Source organism: Crinia signifera, chromosome 6, assembly GCF_055691185.1.
Source record: "Crinia signifera chromosome 6, ASM5569118v1, whole genome shotgun sequence".
Classification (NCBI taxonomy): Eukaryota; Metazoa; Chordata; class Amphibia; order Anura; family Myobatrachidae; genus Crinia; species Crinia signifera.
The window spans coordinates 141885872-141913184 of NC_139222.1; the positions used below are offsets into that span (position 1 = coordinate 141885872).

General features: G+C 42.9%; 1 protein-coding gene across 1 annotated transcript; it reads right to left on the reverse strand.

Moving 5' to 3' along the window:
- Nucleotides 1-37: 37 nt before the first annotated feature.
- Nucleotides 38-27313, reverse strand: PSMD11 (proteasome 26S subunit, non-ATPase 11). The gene is made up of 14 exons (XM_083147474.1): nt 27154-27313; nt 26308-26409; nt 24557-24681; nt 17528-17599; nt 16428-16485; nt 15354-15548; nt 14094-14238; nt 13648-13708; nt 13193-13255; nt 12506-12631; nt 10059-10094; nt 9030-9081; nt 3927-4069; nt 38-760 (listed from the first exon to the last, which is right to left on the reverse strand). The coding sequence occupies exons 1-13, from the start codon at nt 27242-27244 to the stop codon at nt 3927-3929; spliced, it is 1269 nt and encodes a 422-aa protein (XP_083003600.1). The 5' UTR covers nt 27245-27313; the 3' UTR covers nt 38-760.

Consider the following 27313-nt stretch of genomic DNA (forward strand, 5'->3'; position numbering starts at 1 on the left):
ATGTTTTGGAAACACCAAAGAGAAGGGGAAAAAAAAGAAAAAAAAAAAGATTTTTATTGGAACACATCTGAACATCAGATATACTCTGGTTTCAGCTGGGTGGAAATTGTGCACCTCTTATGGGACATTTGAAACCCAAAAAGACATAAGCGGGGACAGGGGAGTGGTAACAGGAGCGGTTAACAGTAATTTTTTTGTTTTATTAAATCCCTGCAAGCAGCAAACCCGTTTATATAATTTATCAGAAGTGAGAGTTCCCTGTGGAAGCTGAACCATGGACCCTAGCCATCATCTTCCGGACTCCTAGCAGTTACTACACTGTACACAGCATGTACAGCAACATTCGGTTATGTGCCTAGAGATCAAAGGGAATTAGGACCATGGCAAAGCTCAGAGGGACCCTTACCCACATCACTGCTCCAGGTAAATACACAGAAAAACCTATAAAACAAGCAAATCTTCTACCCCCACCCCCAAGATGTGGAACAGTGAGATAGTGGAAATAGAGCATGAAGTGAACACAGAACCTGGGAGGGCCCTGGCTAGTAAGTAACCCTTAATGAAACTTTAAAAAGCATTCATTCATAACAAAATATGTTACTAAGAAGAATGGTTATGGGGGGGGGGGGGAAGAGAGGTGGAAAAAAACAAAAAATTCCCTTCAGTAGCCCCTGCCCCTTTTCCACTATCCCACATGAGGAGGAGAGTTGTCCGCCGCTCCTGCTGCTCAGATTCTTCAAGGGCCGGTTATTTAAAAGGCCTATAAAATAGAAATGAATAAGTGTTATATATAGTTACACAGGCCCGGCGTTATTGCCTTTCATACTGTGCTACACCAACGCTGGCCATATCTGTCTCCCATCACATGAATATTTAAGAAGAAATATTAGCCATAGTAAGTTTTTTTGGTACGCTTTACCTAGAAGGGCGCCCATCGCGGGCATTGAATACACTAAAAAATCGGGTGCGATGCGACCGACGCGATGCCCGCGATTTCCCATAGGGAACAATGTTAAATGTCTCAATTGACCCGATTTTCCTGTTCAATGCCTCAATTGACCCGATTTTTCCATAGGAAACAATGTTAAATGGCCCACAGAGGCCAAATAGGCACCCTGAAGTGTGAAATGGCCCCCACTATTGTTAACGCCACCCCACGATCAACGTGAACCCGAAGCGTGGCGAGCGCAGCGAGCCCGCGAGGGGCGGCGGTACGCATCCTACGACCTTTTCATACCCCCACTATCCACGTCGGCGTGGAGTTGAGAATAGAATAGTGTGGCGAGCGCAGCGAGCCACCGAGCCCGAAGCGTGGCGAGCCCCGCGAGGGGACGCGGATACCTGTGAAGCCCGCGAAGTGACGCGTTTACCTGTGAAGGTATCCGTGTCCGCTCGCCACGCTTCGGGCTCGCCACACTATTCTATTCTCAACTCCACGCCGACGTGGATAGTGGGGGTATGAAAAGGTCGTAGGACGCGTACCGCCGCCCCTCGCGGGCTCGCTGCGCTCGCCACGCTTCGGGTTCACGTTGATCGTGGGGTGGCGTTAACAATTGTGGGGGCCATTTCACACTTCACGGTGGCTATTTGGCCTCTGTGGGCCATTTAACATTGTTTCCTATGGAAAAATTGGGTCAATTGAGGCATTGAACAGGAAAATCGGGTCAATTGAGACATTTAACATTGTTCCCTATGGGAAATCGCGGGCATCGCGTCGGTCGCATCGCACCCGATTTTTTAGTGCATTCAATGCCCGCGATTTTTTTACCTGCGATGACCACGATCAAAATCGTGGGCGCCGTGCTAGGTAAAGAGTACCGTTTTTTTTTCATCCTGGATCATCATTATTGGTTACTACACTTATGCAGTTATTGCTGGCAGCACTGTACACAAATATACACTGCGGGATGCATGAAAAGCAGAAGCAGATGTGGATTCTGGTTGCTGTTGCCAACTTCACTATTGCCCAGTAACACTTCTAAGCAGACATGTTGGGCAATCTTTTCCTGTTGCCACTTCCTACAACCCCAAAATACAGTACCATCCTGTTCTGATGAGGAAGCAGCGCAAGTATGTAAGTTGAGCTTAAAAGTGTTACATAAGGAGTCTATTCTCTGTTCATCTGTTAGGATGTGCAGAATTGCAGCCTCATGCTTAATTACACATAGTTTCACTAAAACTAAATTAGGAGTACTTACAGCTACTCTCTGCAACTTTACTTAGTAATGACTAAACTGGCCATGCTGTGCCAGTAACTGAAGTGAACAGACAAACCTCTATATTAATCATATTTACATTCTCCAGACTCTCTAAGGTGAAGCCATTTTAGTGCATGCATCCATGCTCGCGGGAAGCGGTCATCTATTAGAATGAACTTAGGTCTACAGTCATTAGGTCGACCCCACTAGGTCGACTGGCAGGAAGGTCGACCTGACTTAAGGTCGACATGGGCCAAGGTCGACATGACTTAAGGTCGAATTTGCATAAAGGTCGACTGGTCATAAGGTCGACATGGGTTTTTCACTGTTTTTTTGAGCCGACATGTGCCGACAGGCGGTATTTCATGCCCTACCATCCACTAGGGCGTGGTGGGAGAATAAAATAGTGTGCCGAGCGCAGCGAGGCACCGTGCCCGAAGCATTGCGAGCGAAGCGAGCGATGCGAGGGTCCGATTCTCATTGGCAACTGTGTCCATGTCGACTGTGTCGACATTCAGATAAAAAACAGTGAAAAACCCATGTCGACCTTATGACCAGTCGACCTTCCTCATGTCGACCTTTATGCAAATTCGGCCTTAAGTCATGTCGACCTTGGCCCATGTCGACCTTAAGTCAGGTCGACCTTCCTGCCAGTCGACCTAGTGGGGTCGACCTAATGACTGTAGACCTAAGTTCATTCTGACAGATGTACCGCTTCCATGCTCGCCATAAATCTGTACCTCAGTAATGCACAATATCACTTGTTCCTAGCAAAATAATAGACCAGCAGGTCTATACTTTGAGGGTGATTCAGCATGGCTCAGAAGTGGCTGAATTCCGGCCCGTTCCGATGGTGGGGTGTCTGCGCATGTGTATTTTTGCAGACCCCCTGTGCAAATGCCCCCCCCTGAGTCCCACATGTGACGAGGCGTTCGCGCAGGGAGGGAGAGGGGTGGGCAGCTGGAGGGGAACGCCCAGCATTTTATGAGTGTCCCCATGACATCAGCACCCGACCAGTCTTCGGTGGAATTTATACTGATATTACGATGGGAAGATAAATAATTTGATGGTCAACGGCGTTCGGCCAGGCGGCGTATATGCAGTGTTCCCTCTAAGCTGTGCGCATGTGCGCATGTGCGCGCGCACACAACTCGACGAGCATGCGCACAGACATTACAACAGAGCGCACAAAGCAGCAGTGGTCCCTTTTTACAGTTGTGGACTCAATTAATGTGTGTTTCACCCATTAACTACATTGTGTGCTGTGTTTTGAAAGTTTAAATGTTTAATATCAATTTGAAGTAAAGTTAACACAAATGCTGAACGTCATTTTCCAGTTATATATAAGTGACGCACAAAAATTTAAATTTCCTTCAAAAGTTGCACAGCCAAAATCTTTTGCCGCACACAGCCTTCGTAAAATTAGAGGGAACATTGCGTATATGGGCTCGCTAAGCAGTGTATGTACGCTGCTTAGCGAACCCTGCTGAATCAGGCCCTTTGTTCACAAGTTATACATTATATACATAATGTTAGCATTCATTAAAAGCGTGCTGGGAGTCATCACAGCTCTGATGGACTGCACGTTCAGATGGACGGGTTTTGCGGTAATTAACGGGAGTGAGCGCCATTAATGATATTGTTGAACGATGATTAGTTGATTAAAATCGGATAGTGTGTACCCACTCTAACCTCAATGCCATTCTGTAAGAACACACCATCACTTACCTATGTCAGTTTCTTGGCCTTGTTGTACAGAGAATCCACCACTTTACTCATGTTCTGAATGGTTTCCAGAGCAGCTTCATATGTCTTATCTACAGGTGGCTCATCAAAAATTATCAAGACACCCTCCCCCTGATCTAGAATACCTGTAAAAAAGGACAGAAATACTGTATCAAAAATAGGTTTATAATTTAATAATATAATTTAGATTCCTAAAAGGAACTGTATGGTTTCTTAATTGCTCTCTCCACCAAATTCATAAGGAAAAAGGAATTTTTATACAGGATTTGGGATAGAGAATCAATGCTGGATCTACACTGTCTAGATCGCAGGTCAACAGGTCGACGTGTTTTGTTTTCTCTTTTGTACAAAAAAATCTTGTTAAACTTTACCATCTACGTGGGCATAGTTAGAATAAAATAATGTGCTGACCACAGCGAGGCACCATGCAATCACATGGGAAGCACAGAGTTATTTGAGGCGACATGATATGATGTCCATGTCACCTAGACATCAAAATAACCATGATAAACGCTGTCGACATTTGACCACCCTTTTCTTGGCTACCTTTTACCATGTTGATCAATAGTTGTCAACGTTTTCACTGTACACCTAGACACTGTAGATCTAACATACCATAGACCAAGGTTTCCCAATCTTTTTTCGAATCACGGCACCCTAGAGCTGGGGTAGCTAGGTTGTCTGGAAAATGTGAACTGTTGGTAGCTCTCGAGGGCTAGGGTTGGCTACCACTGCCCTAGAGTATCACAATTTTTCCCAACAATATATATATATCAAATTAAGTAGATTGTGTTTATGTTCAGTTATGTATGAAAGGACAGGATTTGCTTCTGATTGTCCATATATTTTATAATCGGCAGCAACCAGCACTGGTTTTGTCCATAAATATGTAGTGTTCATTCTAGCACCCGCTATCTTTGAAAACCCATGCAGTTCCTCCTCCGTGCCTGGGGTGTCGCTGTCTACTGTAGTGCTTCTAGCATAGTGTAGTCTGTACATCAGCACTGATATGCAAACCAGACCTGCGATAGAAGTGCTACAGCAGACAGCGACACCCCAGGCAGGGAAGAGAAACTGCATGGGTTTTCAAAGATGGCGGGTGCTAGAATGAACACTAAATATGTGATCATAAATAAATTGAATTGGTCCTGGACCACCAACCCGCGGCCCCCCTGTAAGTGTCTAGAGGCACCCCAGGGAGCCACAGCACAGTTTGGGAACCACTGCCATAAACATTAAACATAGCCCTAATTAAGAATAAGGAGAAATGTTATAGCTGGAAACTAATGCTGGCTACACCAACGATGTATCAGCTGGTCGGCCAACCTACCTGAAGATTGGTAAGTGACACACATAATAAATAATCGGCATGGTGCCATGTCTGACAACTACCCACCCAGTTCTGATGCAAATCTTTGGCAGCCTCTGCAGCAAGTGTACGGGGTGGTTTGCAGATATACTGGCCATTGCCTTGGCTACAAGGCTGATGCAATATGTTTGAATGGAGTCATTTAATGACATATCAGTTACTCCCCGCCAACGATATATCGGCTGCTTGACTGAACCCAGCTTTAAAAAGGATAAAAAGAAAGTGTGTAGATAGTCTCACTCTAAGTCAGGCGTTCCCAACCACAGTCCTCAAGGCACACCAACAGTGCAGTTTTTAGTGATATCCAGGTTTCAACACAGATGGTTTAATCAGAATCCCTCAGATACTACTTAAGTCACCTGTGCTCAAGCCTGGATATCTACAAAACCTGCACTGTTGGTGTGCCTTGAGGACCGTGGTTGGGAATGCCTGCTCTAAGTAATCAGGGGAAATAGAATTATAAAAAACATAAAATATATTTTTTCCAGAAACCCATTTATTGTTTTCAAAGTAGTTAGTTTTGTGTAGCGCAGCTCCTGAGCATTTCCTCCAAGCATGGCATCTTTGGCGTGTGCCACTGGTGTTGCAGTGCTCCCCACATGAGTTAAAGACAAAAGAGGTGTTTTTATATGTAATAACTTTTTGTTTTACTAGGTACTGGAGCAATTGTGTTTAGTTCATAGTTTTGGTCTTAGAAAAATGCTATTGCCAGCTAAAGACTAACACATTTGAGGACAATTTAATTGTTTATGAGCACCCTATCTTACATTTAAGATAGGGGGGGGGGTTTCTATGCAATTTATTTTAATTTTTAACAAGATGCTCACGTCCTGACTAAAGTGTTGAAGAGACAAAGTGCCATTTGGACGCTCCAAATGGGTCACTTTGCACATTTCTATTAATCAACACAGAGGATAGAGCATAAATAATGGCATGGTTCATGCCCGACACCCAGTATTGAATGCCACTCAATCGAGCATTTGAATTCATAAATAATATTTAAGTATTAAAAACTGATTTTCTATATAAGGGTCTAAACGGACGTCTGGTCGGAAAGACGGCAGTTTCCAACTGATTGAGGTCAGAAGAAGTTCAGACCTATTCAATATGGGCTGTTTTTTTCGGTACTCTTTACCTAGCACGGCGCCCATCGCGGGCATCGCGGGTACATTTATGTCTGCCCGCGACGCGACGCGACCGACGCGATGACCGCGATTTCCCATTGAAACCCATGTTAAACATGGAAATCGCGTCGGTCGCGTCGCGGCCGGCCATAAATGTGCACACGATGGCCACGACGCGATGCCCACGATTTGCCATAGGAATCAATGTTAAAAGGCCCGATGGACACGATTTTAATGTTAAATGGCTCAATGGACCCGATTTTACCATAGGAAACAATGTTAAATGGCCCTTAGAGCCCAAATACTTACCCTGAACTCTGAAATGGCCCCCCCAATTGTTTACGCCACCCCACGATCAATGTCAACCCGAAGCGTGGCGAGCGCAGCGAGCCCGCGAGGGGCGGCGGTACGCGTCCTCCGACCTTTTCATACCCCTACTATCCACGTCGGCGTGGAGTTGAGAATAGAATAGTGTGGCGAGCGCAGCGAGCCCGAAGCGTGGCGAGCGCAGCGAGCCCCGCGAGGGGACGCGGATACCTTCACAGGTAAACGCATCCCCTCGCGGGCTTCACAGGTGTCCGCGTCGCCACGGACACCTGTGAAGCCCGCGAGGGGACGCGTATAGCTGTAAAGGTATCCGCGTGCGCTCGCCACGCTTCGGGCTCGGTGGCTCGCTACGCTCGCCACACTATTCTATTCTCAACTCCACGCCGACGTGGATAGTGGGGGTATGAAAAGGTCGGAGGACGCGTACCGCTGCGCTCGCCACGCTTCGGGTTGACGTTGATCGTGGGGTGGCGTAAACAATTGGGGGGGCCATTTCATAGTTCAGGGTAAGTATTTGGGCTCTAAGGGCCATTTAACATTGTTTCCTATGGTAAAATCGGGTCCATTGAGCCATTTAACATTAAAATCGTGTCCATCGGGCCTTTTAACATTGATTCCTATGGCAAATCGTGGGCATCGCGGCCATCGTGTGCACATTTATGGCCGGCCGCGACGCCGTGCTAGGTAAAGAGTACCTTTTTTTCCCCTAACAAGTCATTCATTTCCGACATGTTGGAAAACACGTGGATCGGTGAAATGGCCGCTGTTTTGGCCCCCTTTTCCACAATTTCAATTTGACTATTTTAAAGTCAGATTGAGGACCAAAGATGGGGAAGCTGGATGAGGGAGGGTGAGAGAGTGCGCTTAACGGTGGGGGCAGCTGAAGGCCGCGGTCCTCACTAACCTCTTGTCCCCTGGAAGCGCTCCCTGACCGGCAGGCAGCCACAAGGCTGAGTGCGGCTCATCTCCAGCAGCTCCCTGTTACCTCGCACACAAGTAGCTGCTGACAGCAGCAGCAGGACAAGACACCAGAATGGCCCAGTCAGTCATATTTGGCTGCTCATTAAATAGATATTGTCAAATCCATTCCGACAAATGCATGTCACAATGGATCTGATGCTAATTGAATATACCCCATAGTCTAATTCCATGACTTTGCACATTGCAATATTAGTGCCATATAAAATGTGGATGAATTCATAACACCAAACATATTTAACAAAATGAAGATATTGTGCAAACAAGTTTTGTCCTTCCCTTCTTTTTACCATGTCTCAATGGTTTAATGCTTTATTTCCCCCCCTCAGATTAATTTTAAAAAGCCCATGTTCGCTTCCAAAAAGAGTCTCCTAATATAACCTGCTTCTACATTCTCTAGAGATGGATTACACTGCCTTTATCACAGGCCCAGAGCTGGTGTAAGCCACCAAACCTCTTCAACCGTCTACTTATGGCTGGATTTAGTCTTTCGGAATTGCGAGCACAGTGCGTGACCAAGCCATCTTGGCATCAAACCTCATTTTCTATTGGAAAAGGGGGGATGGTTGGAGGTTGAAGTAAAGGATGCCTCCATTTAAAAGAAAAAAACAAAAACACGCAGACACAAACATGAGAGAGCGACAGACAGGCCGACTAAAATAAAGCAACCTTAAAATTTTAAAGGACAATCCATTTGCAGTTACCAGTCTAGCTATCATGTAGGCAAGCACTTAATGGAAGCAGGGGAAAAAGAGAGTTTGTATGAAAACTTCCAGTACAACTTTGTGGGGATATGGGGTGGGTTTATTACCTCAACAAGGAAACAAGATGTTAGAAAAACAAAATGGCTACAGAAAGTCTCATCCCTAAAAAAACATACTGCAGTTAAATATAAATATATCATACTAATTAGTGACTCGGTAAAGAGAGAGATCAAACCATGGCAATGCTGGCCAGTTCTACGCCTTCAGAGTGTAGTTAAATTTGATTTTCTGTCACAAAAGTAACATAAGTAGAAGTCTAAGCGCTTTATGTAACAAGTATTTAAATGGACTCCAGGGAGCAGCCATCTTCTTGATCCCTTATCTCTAGCATGCAGCCTGGGCGCTGAGCCTCTGTTAATCCCCTGCACTGATTTGCTAATGAAGTGTGCCCAGATGGCTGTGTATGTCTTGTCTACATGCTCCAACGCATTGAAGCCTTCATCATCATGCAAGGTTTGGGACATGGAAAGGAAGTGAATGTCATTCGCAAAGATGCCAATTAGAATATATTATTGCAGCTTACCATGAAATTTCTTGTCTAGGATCATCTGGGAGAGTTTGCGTTCTACTTCAGGCTGCGAAGAACCATGAATATAATTTAATCAAATGGGTTACCACAAACATCTATACACAGGCAGTTCTGACCACTAGTGTATACACTAAGCACCAAATAAACACAGCCTGCATCTTCAAGCTGGGCTGCAAGAGGTGTAATAGCCTATATCACCACTAGGCCTCCTATGCTGTAAGAAAAATGGAACCACATGTGGATATGCCCATACAGTACAAGCATATAAACCTCTCTGAACTCTGCAGCACTGATCACTGTAGTGGCACAATGTGAAAAATAGAAAACATTTTTACCAAGTTCACACATGGAACTCATACCTCAAGTAATACCATATGTTGTATTAGCTGCTATAAAGGGTTCTTCAAGTGTACAAAGAAAAAAAAAAAAAACACACAACATAATCACATTCTAGCTTCCTAAGTAGTGAGGTGAATGTACCTTAATAGCATTACTGTAAAGTTTAATGCACTGATAAGATCATACACACCCTTGAGGTGGAGTTGTAAACTTAAATGGTTGTGATGAAAATATAACCCCATACTTACCTGGTCCCCCGGCAATGGCTCCCCCACGTCCACCCGGCCTTCGGAATTCTCTTCAGCAGCATCTTCGGTCCCAGGGGTGCACTGCGCGAGGGTGACTTCTCCTGTGTGTCCGCGCAATGCATCCTTGGGACGGGGATGCCATTGAGGAGGATTCCGATGGCCGTCGCGGACACCGGATGACGAGGTAAGTATAAAAAAAGAAGAGGCAGGGCGAGGGAACAAAAAAAAGTGAAATATTCTGAAAAACCTCCTGTCTCCTGGTGTCTGATGGCCGTCGCGGACACCCGGGGATGAGGTAAGTATGAAAAAGAGGCGTGGTGGGTGGGGAACAAAAAAAAAACAAATATTCAGAAAATCCATGGTTTTCTAAACATTTTTTTTTTTTTGGGGAATATACAGATAGGGAGACTCAACCTGTATATGTTTTAATTCTTACCTTTGATAGCTTGATGAGACTGGATACATGATCAATCTACAAAATAATGAAGCACAATTAACATTCAATAAACAATATTGTAAGAAATCTCTGATCTTAAACATAAGAATATCAATCATGATGAATACATACAAAAATAGAGTGAAATAAAACTAAGAAAACAAGTGTATGGTGCATAACAATATCATTATCACTGGTCACTCTGTGACCGGTAATGTTCTCAAAGCACTTTCTTTTCTTTAAATACGAATGTGATGCACATACTGTATAACAAGATTTGGACCTGCCCAGGAGTGTATGAGGCATATGGCCTACAACAGGCATGTCCAACTTGGCCCTACAGCTGTTGTGAAACTACAAGTCCCATCATGCCTTGTCATCATGCATAGCTAAAACTATTGCAAGGCATGCTGAGATGTGTAGTTTCAAAACAGCTTTAAGGCCAAGGTTGGACATGCCTGGCCTACAACTTGCTTGAGTCACCATTGTCTTGTAAAATGCATCTTTTACATGCATGATAATCCCAGTGAAGTGGTGTAAATAAAAAAGGAACTTACACTCCAAGCTTTGTATTCAGACTATTTATAAAAGTTCAAATGTCACAGCATTCCAGGGGCAAAGGCAGCTAGTGACACATCCCCAGTCAGTAGGGCACACAGGGGGGTGGGGGTTCCGAAGTACCCAGAACCCCCCCCCCCCGCCCCCTGATGGGCCAAATGTGTCTTTTTTTTTGGCTGATCCAGGGTCGCAATCAATCATAGCCCTGCCCACTCATGGCATTTTACTGCGATTAACAGTGCTGTCAGGACCAAGGAGGGCAGAACTGGAGAGGAGCTGAGTCTGAGGGGAGCCACAGGTAATCAGAAGCAGCGGGAATGGGAGCACCTTGCTGCACAGATTTAGAATGAAACTCAGCAGAAGCCATCAGATGGAGCCCTTCTCATTCAGCAGGGGTCTGGCTGTCGGATTGCAAACCTCCAGAAGGGGACGCACGCGCACAAGACGCTCGCGCGTCCCCTTCCGACGGTGCTCACCATCGGTCTCAGACGCTTTTCGGTGGTCCCCACCATGAAATAGTCCCAAATCAGCTGTTTGATGTCCCCTCAGGTCCGACGTGGGGCAGCGGTCAGATCTGCTGCCCGTCCGACTACCCAATCTGGGACCTACTTCCCATTGTGGCGAGCAGCAGGGTCCGGCCAGCTGGTGGTGGTGGGCAGCTCGCCGCTCGGATCCTGCTACTACGGGCTGCCCGTCCTTACCACCACAGCAGCTCCCCAGGAGTATTACATGCAATAAATCGCATGCGAACTATTGCATGTAAGAATGTCACATCAAGTGCCAGATCACAAGTGAACCTCCCGGGGAGGCTCTGGGCAAACTGGTACAATTTGTCCTTAGGACAAATCGGCCCGGTGTATAGGGGCCTTTACCCTTTGGCAAGGACTAGTGAAATACTAAAAGTATTATTCAATCCCGCACAATTTGCTACTGTAGATTACCTGTATGTCTTGTCAGACACTCATTCATACCTTATACCTCAAATGACCTTATTTAAGGATTAATAATTATTTAATTTAGCAATTTCTTATGGCCTTTGTTTATGTTGGTATAGGTAGGACAATAGTGAAACATTAAATTAACGGTACTTGTGAGTTATCCGGGCTCCCGATTTTGGGTACTTACGATTTGCATGCGATATCGCATGCGATTTGCGATTTGCATGCGATTTAGCATGCGATTTGCATAAGATTTGCTATTCATTTCATTACCCCACTATCCCCAAAGTGTGTCTATCAACGTGAACCCGAAGCGTGGCGAGCGCAGCGAGCCGGCGAGGGGCGGCGGTACGCGTCCTCCGACCTTTTCATGACCTACTATCCACTAGGGCGTGGAGTGAGAATAGAATAGTGTGGCGAGCGCAGCGAGCCACCGAGCCCGAAGCGTGGCGAGCGCAGCGAGCCTCGCGAGGGGACGCGGACACCTGTGAAGCCCGCAAGGGCACGCGGATACCTGTGAAGGTGTCCGCGTGCGCTCGCCACGCTTCGGGCTCGGTGGCTCGCTGCGCTCGCCACACTATTCTATTCTCACTCCACGCCCTAGTGGATAGTAGGGCATGAAAAGGTCGGAGGACGCGTACTGCCGCCCCATTGCCAAACTGTGGGCCTCCAACTGTTGTGAAAGTACATATCCCAGCATTCCCTAATAGCAAAGCAGGGCATGATGGGACTTGTAGTTTCACAACAGGTGGATGGCCGTAGTATGGCCATGCCTGGTCTACACATAAAGCTGGCTCTATGTTCTTGGGTCACATCCAACCTTATATTGGGTGCTGCATCTCTAACTTATGCATAAAAAAACACTAAGCCTCCCTTAATAACACAACATCCCTTCTCAAGGCCATGTGGGAACTGTTCCCTATCGGGCTCCCTGTGACTGCCACCTCTTACCTGTACTCTGGAGAAGGGTTCAATATCTCGGATAAGGTTCTGTTCCAACAAGTTATCATAAAGTTTGGCCAGGTGAGTGCTAATAATTGGGTCCTCCCGTAACTCTGCTTTGTAATCTGTCAGTGCCTGCACAAGGAGACATGCAGTAAAAAGAGGTTAGGAAGGTGTAATTATATAATTATATTTAGATATTATATATTTATTTATAAAATTATAAGATTATACTTTGCTTGTGTGTAAATATATATATATATATATATATATATATATATATATATATATATATATATATATATATCAGACACTGTGATGTGCGGCACTCGTCAAACTGACATCAGGTACATCGCAAAATAAATAAGCCAAAGGCAGTGCGGTAAGTCAACGTTTCGGGTACTCAAACCCTTTATCAAGACATGATAAAGGGTTTGAGTACCCGAAACGTTGACTTACCGCACTGCCTTTGGCTTATTTATTTTGCGATGTACCTGATGTCAGTTTGACGAGTGCCGCACATCACAGTGTCTGCTACATATTCTCTATCTAGAGATTGCGCGCACCGCACAAGTTGTTTGATGTACGGATGAGTGCTGGGCATTTCTGATTATATATATATATATATTACACACAAGCAAAGTTCACGAAAGCTTAGACTTTCCGAAACTCTTTAAGTGCCGAGGTCTAGCTTACCTTCTCAAAATTGGCGAGGGAGCGGTTCTTACTGGCTTGGGCCACACATTTCAATGCTTCGGTCTGAAAAACAAATATATATGTTAATGCATTTATTATTTAAGCAGAGCCTTCCTGAAATCACAGGAAATGTATTAGTATAATTACAATAAGGAGAAAAACAAATCAGGATTCTCATGATTATAATATCACTCCAGAAAATGACGGGCTCCACAGATAGTCGGCGATGTGCATTTTACATTTGCTTTTACGGGTTGAGTCACTGAGTAATGAGTACTTTCCCATAGGACCTTATTGGGGACAGAATGTTTTTGAATTGACTTAAGATGACCAACTTCTGTCAATCAATAAATGTATTGTGCTCCAACTAGCATTTCAGTTATTTCCAGCACAGAAAGTGACTATCAATTACTCAAAATCTATGACCAAAGGAAGACAGAGAATGAAGTACCAACCTGTCGCCCAGCGTAACGGAGTGCCAGCTTCCCACTCACTAAGGCCTGCACATCTTCTGGTCTGTTGAAGAAACAAACATGTATTTTCCAATCAAAATGCTCTCTGTAGAACATACACTCTATAATCCTGAGAGGTCATTTGTCTGATACAGAAAATTAAATCCGTTAATTACAGTTTAAACTGATAATTACTCGAAGATAACAATCACAAAATGATTTAAAATCTGTTGGTCTCAACTGCAGAAACCTTCAGATCTTGGTCCACAGCATGCAGGATTACAAGCATTAATCTATTGGTGACCACACAATGAAATACACAAACTATTATTATAGAAATGTAAAATGTAATAGCAATCATAGACAGTGTAATGAATAGAATTTCAACAAACAAATGTAATGAATAACGTAAACATCAGAGATTGATGACGTTTTAAGAAACCACTTACGTGTTCAGCATTATCTTGCAGAGCAACATGTACTTCAGGGCTGTGATAGCCCTGGGGCTGTCAATGGAATCATATCCCTCAAAAGCCTCATAGAAATAGGAGTAAGCCGTTTTCCAGTCCTTCTCCTCTGCTGCATGGATAATACCTGGAAAGTACAGTATGGAATATTAATAAACATAGGATGTTCACAGCACCATCACCCCACCAATGTCATAGAAACAACTGACATCGCTAAGGTGGCCAACTTCCTTGTCTGAGGTGAGGTCATTAGGCTTAGAAACATAGAATTTGACGGCAGATAAGAACCATTTGGCCCATCTAGGCTTCATTCTTATGCATGCATTTTAAGGCTAAAAAGGTCTGCCTCCTTTTAATGCAGGTAAGGTGCACTTTAAATCCAATCTGCATTAATAGAACAGATGCTCAAAAAAAAAATCTTCAAAACAGGCTTCAGTAACAAGGTTAGAACTAGGTACAGCATTAATGTTAAAACAGGCCAAGGCGAAAGGAGCAACTTAAAGCCATTTATATTTGAAAAGCAGCAGAATTCCCAGGGGTCCCTGATGGGCATAGGAAGTGGGAGGGACCTATATCATTCAGATACAGGGAGTGGATACTTACAGGGGTATGCAATGTGCCACTGCTATTTCCAACGTGGGAAATAGCGGCGGCTCCCTATTCAATGCTGTCTTTAGCGACAGCATTGATGCAGGAGCACGGCAGAACGGGCCCGACTTTAGAAGCTGTCGGGCACATTCTGCCGATAACGGCCATGGATTATCGCATTCTCGGCCGCAGATCGCTTATCCACGGCTGTTTTCACATTGAATCCTGCCTGTCGTCCTGCGGTCGATCAGACCACAAACGGGCCAGGATCACGGCTGTCGGTGGGGATCGACAGCCATGATCCAAGATTGCATACCCCCCTTAGATTTGACAAGTACATTTTACCTTTTAGTAAATGTTTTTTTAGAGAGATACTATAAACTAAATTTTTAATGTTATATAATGACAAATATTCCCTGATGCAATGACTAATTTGCAGGCACCAAGACATTTACAGCACTTCTCAGCACTTTAGCATATTGGTTTGAAAACCAAAAACAGTATTCTAAAACAAAGTGATTTTATGCAGGTGTACCCTTTACACCTATCTCCAAAGATCCACCTTCCTCAGGTCAATGCTTACGTTGATAGTGATCCTTTTCTGATAAACAACCTACACATTTACTAAATGTGAATAGAAAGAATGATACCAACCTGATTGCATGTCCAGGGCAGCCTGAAGCTTGGGTGGGCAATAGATGGCATTGGCTGTGGTACGGGCAGAAGTCAGTGCTGCTCTGGCTTTGGGTAAGTTGCTAAGGGCATGGTAGGTCTTGCTCTCCAGGAGTTGAACCTCAACTAAAAGGGCTTTGTCGTCCATTTTTTTCAGTTCTCGTAGAAGCTGGGAACCTGGTGGAAAAGTTAACAGATAGATGGTTTATTACCTGGTTGTCACTGGGTGGGCACAAGAGTTCCATATTTGTAGTTAAAAAGACAACATGCAATTAAAAATTGGGTTGAAAATAAGCATCAGACCTCTGTAACATTCAAAAAAAATAATTGACTGGTAGGGCCACAAGATCAGAAACCTGACAGGTTAGGTAACTTGGGTAGCTAGGATCCAGATGAAAACATTTCACATGGTCAGCAAAAAAAAAAATTCTCAATAAATGAAAGGTCAGAAATAGGAATCAAAGTACTTCTAGCGCAACTTCTCCCTAACATTCTCACCAGGGGGAAATTAATCGCCAGTTAGGAGGGCATTCTAAATGATAAGTGGACAGTGGAAGAATAGAGAACGGATCCTTCTACCTGCTATACTCTGGCTGGAAAAAAACATAAGAGGTAATACTACCTTCACAGGGGAGACAATTAAAAAACTGAAAAGAACATCAAGGGCTCTCAACTATCACCTTTCTGCCAAAAAAGGGTATAAGTATAAAACTACTATATGTTTATTTTGTATATAACTACTACAAATACAAAATAAACATACAGTCCTTTCATTAATGTAGATGACATTTCTACTCAAATGTCAATTTCAAAAGCAACTTTTTTATGGGATGGATGCTTAAAATTGTCAAGTTCAGTTGCTTAAATGGATATAGAAAGGTTTATGTGCTCAGAATAACTCTGCAAATACAAGTGTCTCTTGATACCTTCTACATTAAAAAGGTTATATTTCTGGGCGTCTGAAACCCAAACTCATTCACTAAAGCTGAAAGCCTTCAGAAGCACAGCTGAAACCGTTTTAAAACCCCAAAAAACCCCATCTACTGGCTCACATACCCAATTGTAACGCCTCTTGGTAACGTTTAGTGTCCAAGTACAGAGAAACAAGCCGGGCCTATAAAGAAAAGTGTAAAAATTAATTACAAAAAAGTGCTGTAGTGTATTTAGAAACTAACACCATTAAAAGAAAATATATAAATATATTAAACTAACTATTCACTGATCCTTTAATCCTTCTGCTCTATGCATGTGCTAAACAAATAATTTATACCAGAAAATAGGCATCAGTCTCCCACTCAGAATTCACCTATACATTTAACACTTTTCACCTATTAACTACAAAACCTTCTTTTGAAAAACATTTTCCTTAAATATCATCAGATGTTGGAGAATTGGAGCAGGTTTAACCATTTGAGTGCCGATGTTGCTCTGAGATGTGCAAAATATTAATTAACTTCAGAGCATTTGCCGGCAATAACTGCCTCGACTACAGCTCTAGCATTTTAGGTGGATATTTTTCACATCTCTCTAAGCAATATTGGCACTCGAATATTAATTTTTAATGAAAATGCCCTGAGCGACCATACAGCCCGTGTCTTTTGTGTGTTGTGGGCGATAAATCACTAGGAGCAAGCTCCTGCAGCCAGTCTAACGGTCACAGGAGCATGCTCCTCCGATTATGGCTAATAATCACTGGACAGTCAAAATAGAATCAGGGCCAGTACTGGAGACTGAAGATGATACAAACCAACAGGGCCAAACTATGAAACGCTAAAGGTGGCCATCTTCTCGCAGCAGTCTATGACCATCTGATCCCCTTTGAGCTGCCCGGGACCATTTAACATGTGATGTATCACATGCGGCCCCATTCCTGGCCGCCGGGAGGGTGTCCGTGACGAAGGTTGGACGTGCAAGCAGGTCCGACCTCTGACACCGAACCACATATCGGATAAGATTTCAAACATATGCGGTTTTACTTGGCCCAAGCCGTTGGATTAGGTGAAATTGGCCCAAATCGCATAAGTGTATTGGGGTCTTTACATTTTCTAGGTAAAGTATATAAGGTTTAGATGTAATGCTGTACTGCTTATTAGCATTCATTCATACATTTAGTATATTTTCGAGGGGAAAACGTATAAAAGATTGAGCCAACTTACCTCAAGTGCCTGTCGTAGAAAGGTCCTTTTCTCATCCTTAGCCCATTCAATGCATTCTAAGCACAGCTCCACCTTCAAGAGAGCTCAGTTGTTATACGATTGTGTGATACAGGCTAATCATTTATTTCAAACCAACTTAATTGAAAACAAACTTAAAAGTGGAGTCGTAGAATACCACCTGGAACCTTCTTCAACAGATTTCCACAGGTTTATGATGTTAACTGTTGATCTAAATAACTATGCGATAAGGTATCCTTCTTATCTTAGTAACCACATTATTATCATTAATGTATGCTAGTACTGCTTTCCCCCTACCCGTTATATTTTTCTTCTACCTATGTGTATCCGTTTTGTCCGCTCCTCCCCCCCATTTCTTAAAACTTTAGTTTAAAGCGTGTAAACGCAGTGCATAATAAATCATTACATTATTGCTGTTTAGAAGTATTATTTTCGACAAATTTCTAATAAAAAATTGTATTTTCTGAAATTTGAAACATTTTGACTGTAATGTTGTATTTTCTTTTTTCTTATGTGAAAATTGAATAAAATATCTGTAAAAAAAGTGGAGTCGTACGACTAAACAGCTTTTCCCATTTTCCTCCAATGCCCCAAAGTTATTATTTATGGGGACATAGGTCATCTACATTAGAAAATGAATTGCTGATCAGCAATACTTATATAATTAAAATAGAACATAAAAAGTGCACCAAAATATTGCTTGCACAGTAAAGAAATGAACTGCGTAATGTAGCGATCTTTACTTACAATATGTAAGCATACAGTTTATACTTCAATTTAAAGCAAAATGCATCCCGTACAAGCTATTGGTTTCCAAGACACTTTACCTCAGGCTTTGCCAACGTCAGTCCTCAAGGCCCACTGCACGATATGTAGAAAGTGCAGACCCGTGGGTAAACACTGAACAATATCGTTCAGTGGCATTACCCAGAACCCTGCTGAACATTCAATCACTGATGATATCGTCAGATGGACTGCATGTTCAGACAATTGGGCATATGGTTAATTTGTGGATTGCTAATCATTAATGATAAAGGGTACACACACAATGATATCGTTAATAACATTGTTATTGAGCATATTGTTCTTTAAATATTAACACTGGGTACACCGCTAAAGATATAACTGAAGATCAACTTATCTGCAGATGGATCGGGCATATCAGGGGTGATGGCCAGTTGCGCTGTTAATCACTGCTGGTAGATCACCCATACAAACAGCACGATGCATCAATATATCTGTGCATACATCAGCCGTGCTACAAAAACACCACTATGCCTGAACAACGTTGTTCACAGACAAATCACTGGTACATAGTGGTCAATGGACAAGTGATATAAGCCAGTGTGTACCCCGTATAACAGTTCAAGTTTAATGATATCCAGGCTTCAGATCAGGTGGTACTGTACCTCCAGTATTTTAATGTAAGCATCTGTGCTGAAGCGTGGATATCGATAAAACCTGCACTGCTCGTGTGCCATGAGGACCGAGGCTGGTAATGCCCGCTCCACACTCATTTTGCAGATCTCCCTGTTTGGTCAAACCCTTAGCCAGACCTCTTCCCACGGCAGTCATAATTAAGATAGGATTTAATAGTATGTTATAAATTAAGTTCTTGGTTGTGATAAAAAATTTTTGTATAACTATTGTTATAATTTATGTAGTTTGTTTTTCTTAACAATACATTTTTATTGAAGTTCTATAGAAAGCCAGTGGGTACAGAAAAAAAGGGAAGTGTAGGAGTATAGTTCAAGTACAATTCACAAAAGAAATATATAGATGTCAGATGCAAAACTATAGTCATATGACGTACTGTATAATAATAATATAAAACAGTAAGGTAAATCATTGTGTCAACACATTAGGAGTCAGAGGTTGAGCCAGGAGAGCGTAAAACTGACAAGTTCACAGGGGCAATATAGATAGTGCACAGTCCCCGTTTCTAACTATTTTCTCCCCCATCGGAACCACTTCACATGAATAGAAGAAGCAGAGGATGAGAATTTACAATCCACTGTTTCAAATATGAAATGCTTATGTATCTTATTTTCGATTGACACTATTCTAGGGACCAAAACAGATTACCATAGTTGAGCAATGGAAGCTTTAGTGGCTACCAAAATAAGAACCATAAGATATCTATCCCCAAAGGACAGCTTCACAGGGAAAAAGTGAATAGGGCAAGGAGAGGATCAGCTAGGACACCCATTCTTAACACTCTGGGAAAAAAAAAGAGACAGCCCAGTCCACAGCGCCCACAGAACAGGACACGTCCAAAAGAGAACACCCAGAAAGCCACGTTTCCACCAATAATAAGGAGAAACAGTAGATCACATCTTATGCTGATACCCGGAAATTAAGTAGGCCCTCTGAGTCAGCTTGTTGAACTTTTCTGAGTGGTTAATGAATTTGGAGATTTTAAAGCAGGAATGGAAAATATAGTCCCAGACTTCTTCTGTAGAAGTATTAGGTACATCCTTTTCCCATTCAATTTGTGAGGGTAATTTCCCCCTCTGACTATCTGCAAGCATATCGGCACCACCACAAGATATTCCCCTTGTTAGATCAGGACAGGAAGCGGGATAATAATACTTTGGGAGCGACAATTGTCCAGGCGGTGAAGGGAGGGGCGGTGACTCCATAACCGCCTTAATTGTAGGTACAGGTCAGGTCTCTCTTATTCGTACGTTTTTTCATACTTACCTTGTCCCCCAATGTTCACGGCGGCAATCAGGATCCACTTCAGCAGCATCTCCAGTCCCATGGGTGTATTGCGCGAGCGCGCCGGTTACATCACCGGCGCGCACTCACACAATACACCCCTGGGACCAGAGATGCCACTGAAGAGGATCCAAAAGGCCGCTGTGGACGCCTAGGGGACATGGGGGACCAGGAAAGTATGGAGAAAAAAATATTCCAAAATTCGGAAAAATCCCTTATCCAAAATGCTCGTGGTCCTGAGCATTTTGGATAAGGGATACTCAACCTGTATTTACAGAAATCCTGTTTTGGGATTAGTATGAAAAGGGAACTACATCTCCAGTTAAGAGGGCATCGTTTAAGGGAAAAAAAGGCCATACATGGTCCAAAACTCTAGCTGAGTATTAGTAATAAGATGGGTAATGGACTTTAAGAAAAAATCTGGGATGAGTAAAATTCTCTCACAACTAGAGGTGGCCAATCTATGCCATACAGTAGAGTTGTTCGAAACGCTTTACAGGAACCAATCTCAGAGGGAAAAGCAGTTGGGGGCAACTAAAGAAGGTCAGGGAGACATAACAGCCTGTTCTATAGCTACCCATGGTTTAGGACTGTCCCGCAGGGACCAATCTCTGGCCCGACTTAATATACAGATGTATTGGTATTTCTCTAAATCTGGATAAGCCCTACCTCCCGCAGACTTCACAAGAGAGTATTTCTTGCTATTTTTAGCTTATTTTCTCCCCAACATAGATCAAGAGCAACTGATTAATTTGATTACATAGCAATCTGGGTAAAGGTCGGGGGATGGTATGAAAAATATACATATATGCAAGCGGCTCCGACAATCTTCTTTCTCGGCTTAACCCCGGCAGTCTGTGTTAGAGGTAGGGAAAGTGCAGCCCAACGGACTTTGCTACATTAGCCTAAAAGAGCTGTATACATTTTATTAACCCCATTATTTTTACAGGTGCTTTTTTCCTTCTTTCCTTTTACTTCTTTTCTTAATTAGCGCTCATATCCCTATATTATACTGTTTTATTTTAATGAGCTGCTCCCATATATATTTTTAGCGCAGTGTCCACACCTATACATATATTTAGGTTAAAGTACCATTTTGGCTGCTGCGATTTGCCCTAACCAGAATACTTCCTGGAGCATCTACTCTTTAGTCAGCCTTTCAAATGCACATAGTAAGAGGCCATAATTACACCTGAAGCACTCACTTTCCTCTGCAAGGTTAACCCCCAAATATTTAAGGGGGTTTTAAGAAAGAGCCTCAATCTTCATGGTATTTAATTTATAGAAGGAAACACTTGCATATATATATCAAGATCAGGGAGTAATTGAGGGAAAGAAGTCTCCGGCTGGAGTAAACATAACAATATATCATAGGCAAATAAGTTTATTTTATGGGAGACACCACCTACAATTGGGGCAACTATTGAATCTAAAGACCAGAGGCTCAATTGACAAATAGTTATATTTTCATGTATTTCCAATTTGTAGTGCGTAGTTTAGAAACTCACTTGGAACGTAAAACAAAAATGGAATTACTGCACATATAAAATAATTGCCTCTGGTGTGTTTTTTTTTTTTTTTTTTTTTAAATAAAAAATAACTCAGAAGAGGAGTTGCCAGCAAGTGCCCGTGTATTGCAGACAAGAGAGCAGTAAGCAGCCTCATTTATTATGCTCCTCAATGTCATGTTATCTGGAGGAGATGGAGATTCAAAGATTCTGAAGGTACAGTAAATCTGAGATCTCTTCTAGCGCTTGTAAAAATGATTCTTACAATCAATTTCCATTTTTAATGTGAGAACTGGTTGTTTAGAATAATGAGGAGATATGGTAGGAAGTTGGGGGTAGACGAGATCTGGTTTCCAACAGAGAATAGTTCTGGTGGTTTCTTTGATGTTGGTTTCTATCCCAGACTTAAAAGTAATTGTTAATAATGTTAAGTGATCACCACAGAGCTGAGCCATTAACAAGATCATTTGGATTTATGTGCCAGAAAGAGCATTGGTTGCCCCCCATTACAGAATTCCACGGAAATGGTGTGGGCACACAATAGTAGCCCCAATTCAAACGACACCACACAGTATTGCAACCTTTTGTTTCTATAATACCGGAAAATAGTGTCCTTATTCACGTTACGTCGCACATTTTCACCACTCCTGCTAACTGTGTATAAGGGGTACAGAAGTACCCTTCATACACATAATGCCACGCAGCAGTACACAGAATGTCCTCTTTCTGCAGAACACCACGAAAAGTGGCCACACAGAAAAGCAAATATCCTGGAATTTTTGCAAGCACAGTAGCTGTTATAACTCAAAATTATGTAAAAATGAAATAGTCAGAAGTTACTTTTTTTATTAAGGAATTTTAGTATTAAAGGCATTTTACAAAAAATATTCAAGTTGTTGCTCCACCTCATCCTATACAACCTACAACCAGGCAGCCTATAGTTATATTCATTAACAGTGGCACAAAATAGTAAGAAAATTAAAAGGGTGGGAATTCAATTGTTAGTGCTGACAGCTCTTTCCTTTGCACCAAATGGAGCTATTCAATTGTTGAAAAGCTCATGTGCGCAGACAGTGACATAGTGCATAACACACTGATATTTCGATAATGTCCGACCCCCAAAAAATTGCTAGCAAGGACCAAGCAGCAGAATGCAACACAGCTTCAACTCCACCATCTGTCGCGGCCAGCATTGGCAACTGTGTATGCACTTGCCTATGACGGCATCGCTGCTTGGTCAGTTGTCCCCAATGTCATGCTGAGTACATACCTGCCAACATGACCCTCTCCAGGAGGGACAGAATTCTCTAATCCTGGACTTCCCTCCTAATTAATGATTGCCATCACCTGTGGTGAAGCACAGATTATTAACCCATTCAAAACAGGTGATGGCAATCAATAATTAAGAGGGAAGTCCAGGAACAGAGCATTGTGTCCCTCCTGGAGAGGGTCATGTTGGGAGGTATGCGAGTATACATCATTTATAGTGTACCCAGCATAAGGGTTAGCCTGCATTAAGTGAGGATTAAGGATAGTCTTCAATAACATGAATGAGATAAGATGAGATGCCCGTGTCGGTCTTCTTACAGCCAGAATCCAATACCCAACCATTGGATGTTCTCTATTTTAAAAAGGTGTATTGGTCTTATGGTAGGGGCAGCCTGCTGTTTTGTTAAATCACTATTCTGTTTAGCTTTCTTATCTACCGGTCAACTGGGGGCAATTTAAAATATTGTAGAAACCAATGACCCTTTCCCTAATCATGTATGCTATGTGTACTGCCCCTTCTGGTAATGGTGTATTATTTGTCTCCCTTGCTACAGGCTTTATTTTGGAATAATGTCCTCAGGACATGTTCCATCATTCTTAAGGTGCCCATAGATGGTCCGTTCCCGGACCGTCCGTTTTGTACTATGCGATGCGCGCATCACATAGTACGGTACAAAAAGTATGTGCTGCACATACTTTTTGTACTAGCTAAACTTCGCATCGGATCGCATTGCATGCACACCGCATGCACTAGGCATGCGATCCGATGCTAAGCGTGCTAATTAAGACCCAAACGGATCCGTTTAACGGACCGTGTATGGGCCCGTTTAGAAACAACTCTCACACCCCTGCCTCACACAGATGAAGAGCCACCATTAGGACATTAAACAGTAAGCACTTTCACGCTGCCAGGGCTCTGACTAGAGCAACAAGAAAAATGAATGAGGATTGTAAGACCACTACTCAACCTATGTCTCCGCTATACATTTACTATAAGCAAATGTATTGTGAATGTGAAAGAGGAAGAACATCATTGTTTTTGTAACAAGCATGGTTTCCTAGCCAGAAATCTGCACAATTCTATAACATCGGACAATGTCCTAATGCTGTTTCTCCACATGTAACTTTTGTAAGTAAGAAAATTGAATTATTTAAAACCTACACAACATAAAAATATAAGTATATTGTTAATTTTAGAAGACAATTGCTTAAATGTGCTAATTACACAAAACCGTATCTTGCATATATATAACCCTGATCATTTGATGAATTATTAGTAAGATACATTACAGCATAGCAATAAAAGGTGATGGTTATATATACAAATTAAACCCTTTGGAACCCTAATGGTAATAAAACCTCAATTTAAAAATGATCACTACCATAAGATACTGAGGTCTGATACCTCACTTAAGTGTACTAAAATCCTATCACCTACATACAAGTGGAGAACATTAGCATCTGCTTGTCTATTCCTTTGTATGGGGGCGTATAATGCCTACTACTGTCTCACCTCTTGCCCAGTTGCTGCCTCCATGTCTAAGAACAGGTCAAGCAGGGATCGCACGAGTCTGGCTGCTTTTGCCTTACTGATGGCATTCAGGAACGGACGCACATATTTCAGAAGCCCGCCAAGCTCTACAACAAAAACACAATCCAAATACAAAAAAACAAAAAAGAGAAAATAAAAATGTAAATTGCACTACAACAAATAAAGTTGAATAGAAATTCAACTTTCAAACATATAAATTTGTTTCAATAATACTGTGAGATGACAAAGTACTTCCACTGTAAAACCATCTATGGAACTGGACCACCACCTAAAAATTGCTCTCTGTGACAATAGCATCTTCTGGTATTACTCTTCTTTAGTTGTAAGCTTTGATATTACTTCACATGTTAACACTTAAGGTCCATACACACTGGGCGATTTCGAGCTGAAATCAGCTCAGTATAGTTGTTTTAGTGCTTTCAGCTCAAAAGCCGCCCATTGTGTACAGGCCAGTGGTGAGCACTGATGCGTGCTCCCGCATAATTGCCTGCCATCGTTGCTAATCTGCTGGTATTACCAGCAGAAGAGCAACGGAATGGATGGCTTCCCATAGCGTCCTGCTAAGGAAACTCACCCACCCTCGGGATAATCGTCTCTCCTCCACCCTGATCACTGCCTCCCATGCTAGAGTACAGGACTTTGCCCGTGCTGCACCCCTTCAGTGGAACGCACTCCCTCGCTCCATTAGACTCTCCCCGACCTTGCAAAGCTTCAAACGGGCACTGAAAACTCATCTATTCATCAAAGCGTACCCTTCCACTGCATAAACCAGCTGGTTCTCCGACCCATTGCCTGTTTACATCCTACTATCTAACCACCACTCCCTCGCTTGCACCTCTTGTAATCTGTCTGTCTACCCTTCCTACTAGATTGTAAGCTCCTCCGAGTAGGGCCCTCTTCCCTCCTGTTGTCAAAGCCCACTTCTCTTCACATTTCACTCACAGCTCTCCTTTACTCCAACACTCAGTGACCATCTTCGTCTGCATACTCACCTCCATCATTGGCCTCAAGCCTCTAGTTGTATGTTGATTGAGTCCTCACTACTTACATTTAAGCTGTAATGTGTATTGAACTGTGGTGCTCTTTATTTGTACTGTATTTTTGTTATTTATTCAATGTTATGCCAAGTTTTGTCTCCCTGCATTGTTCCTTTGTACGGCGCTGCGAAAGACTTGTGGCGCCTTATAAATAAAATTATAATAATAATAATCACTTGCTTAGTGTGTATGCGCCAAGCAGTTTTCAGCCCAGCGATTTTCCCCATCATCGATTTGCATACAGGCTGGAAAAAACATCCACTGTGTATACACGGGGGCGATAGGGGCTGAAATCCCTGGAAATATGGTCGCTGGCGACCATATTGCCAGTGATGGGAGTGTGCCCCGGCGATAAATCGCCGGGTGCGCACTCCCGTTTTCAGCCCCATTCTAATCGCTGTTCGCAGGAGCTTGCTCCTGCGACCAGCTGATTACTTCTGCGGCACCGCCCGGCAGAGGTTTCCTTTCATCAGCGACCATCTGTTGTCGCTGATGAAAAGGAGAAACTAAGCAATATATTGCTAGCAATATATCTCCCCCGTGTGTACGGTGTTTGAGAGTTCCAAAGGAAGAAATGTGAGTATGATAGCAGATATACAGTATAATCAGTAACACCTGACATGAACACAACAGGACCACAAAATAACCCAGTGAGGTTTTATCCTCTGAGCTCACCAGCAGCCTGTCCCGTCTTGGCGAGGAGCCCACCCAACTCCAGGATACTCTGTTCCTTGACGCGTACAGCTTCCTCATCACTTTCCTGGATATCTCGCTTCACTGCAAATCAAACAACAGCATCTAGACACAGTTTTCATACACTCAAGTATGTAGAACACAAAAACATATTGTACTGCCTGCAAGGGTGCTATTTTAAACACAAATACACACATATATACATAAATTGTCTAAGATTGAACTGAGAACTGATCATCTTCACACCCTCTCGCATAAAGCCCAACCATCTTTCATCCTAACAGTCTTTTTATGCTCACCGCTACCCCTTCTGTGTCACTCCTGTCTGTCTTACCCTTCCCTTTATAATGTAAGCTCTCACAAGCAGGGCCCTCTCTACTCATGTACTTTTCTTATAATATATACAGCTCTGCAACCTGATAATTGCTTCAGTGTCCTGTGTCCTGATGTAACTATACTTATTTACCATGTACTTGTCCTAAATTGTCTAGTACTGTAATTCATTATTTGTTTTTTTGCTTATTTATGTATTGTTGGGCGCTGCGAAACCCTTGTTGCAACATATAAACAATAATCATAATAATAAGAATGCATACACACAGACATACTTGTATATAGATACATACTTATATATACACACACACAGTATGCTTGCAAGAAACAGTGCATATATATAGCATTTACTCTCCACCCCCATACAGCTGTAACAATGCCATACTGTCTCCCTCCACTACAGGCTACAATACCCCCAGCTCTATCCTCATGTGCCTCCTAGAGACAGCAGTTACTGCCCCCACACACTTGCAATACCGATGACAGCGCTCTTACCTATGGACTGAAGGATATCTATGCTCGCAGCCTTATCGGTCACCAGCATTTCTTGCGCTCTTTGGAACTCAATCACAGCCGCTACCGCCATCTTGCCCTGTCCCTGCACCCTGACACAGCTCTTCCGGGCCGGAAGTAGCGGTGCCGGATGTCATTCCCG

What these genes read in the sequence shown, in the direction of transcription:
- PSMD11 (XM_083147474.1), bottom strand. Translation starts at nt 27,244, where the DNA reads ATGGCGGTAGCGGCTGTGATTGAGTTCCAAAGAGCGCAAGAAATGCTG. An exon ending in TGCAAGATAATGCTGAACAC is followed by an intron (nt 13,709 to 14,093) that starts GTAAGTGGTTTC and finishes TTTCTTCAACAG; the next exon opens with ACCAGAAGATGTGCAGGCCT. An exon ending in AACCCTTCTCCAGAGTACAG is followed by an intron (nt 10,095 to 12,505) that starts GTAAGAGGTGGC and finishes ATTATTTTGTAG; the next exon opens with ATTGATCATGTATCCAGTCT.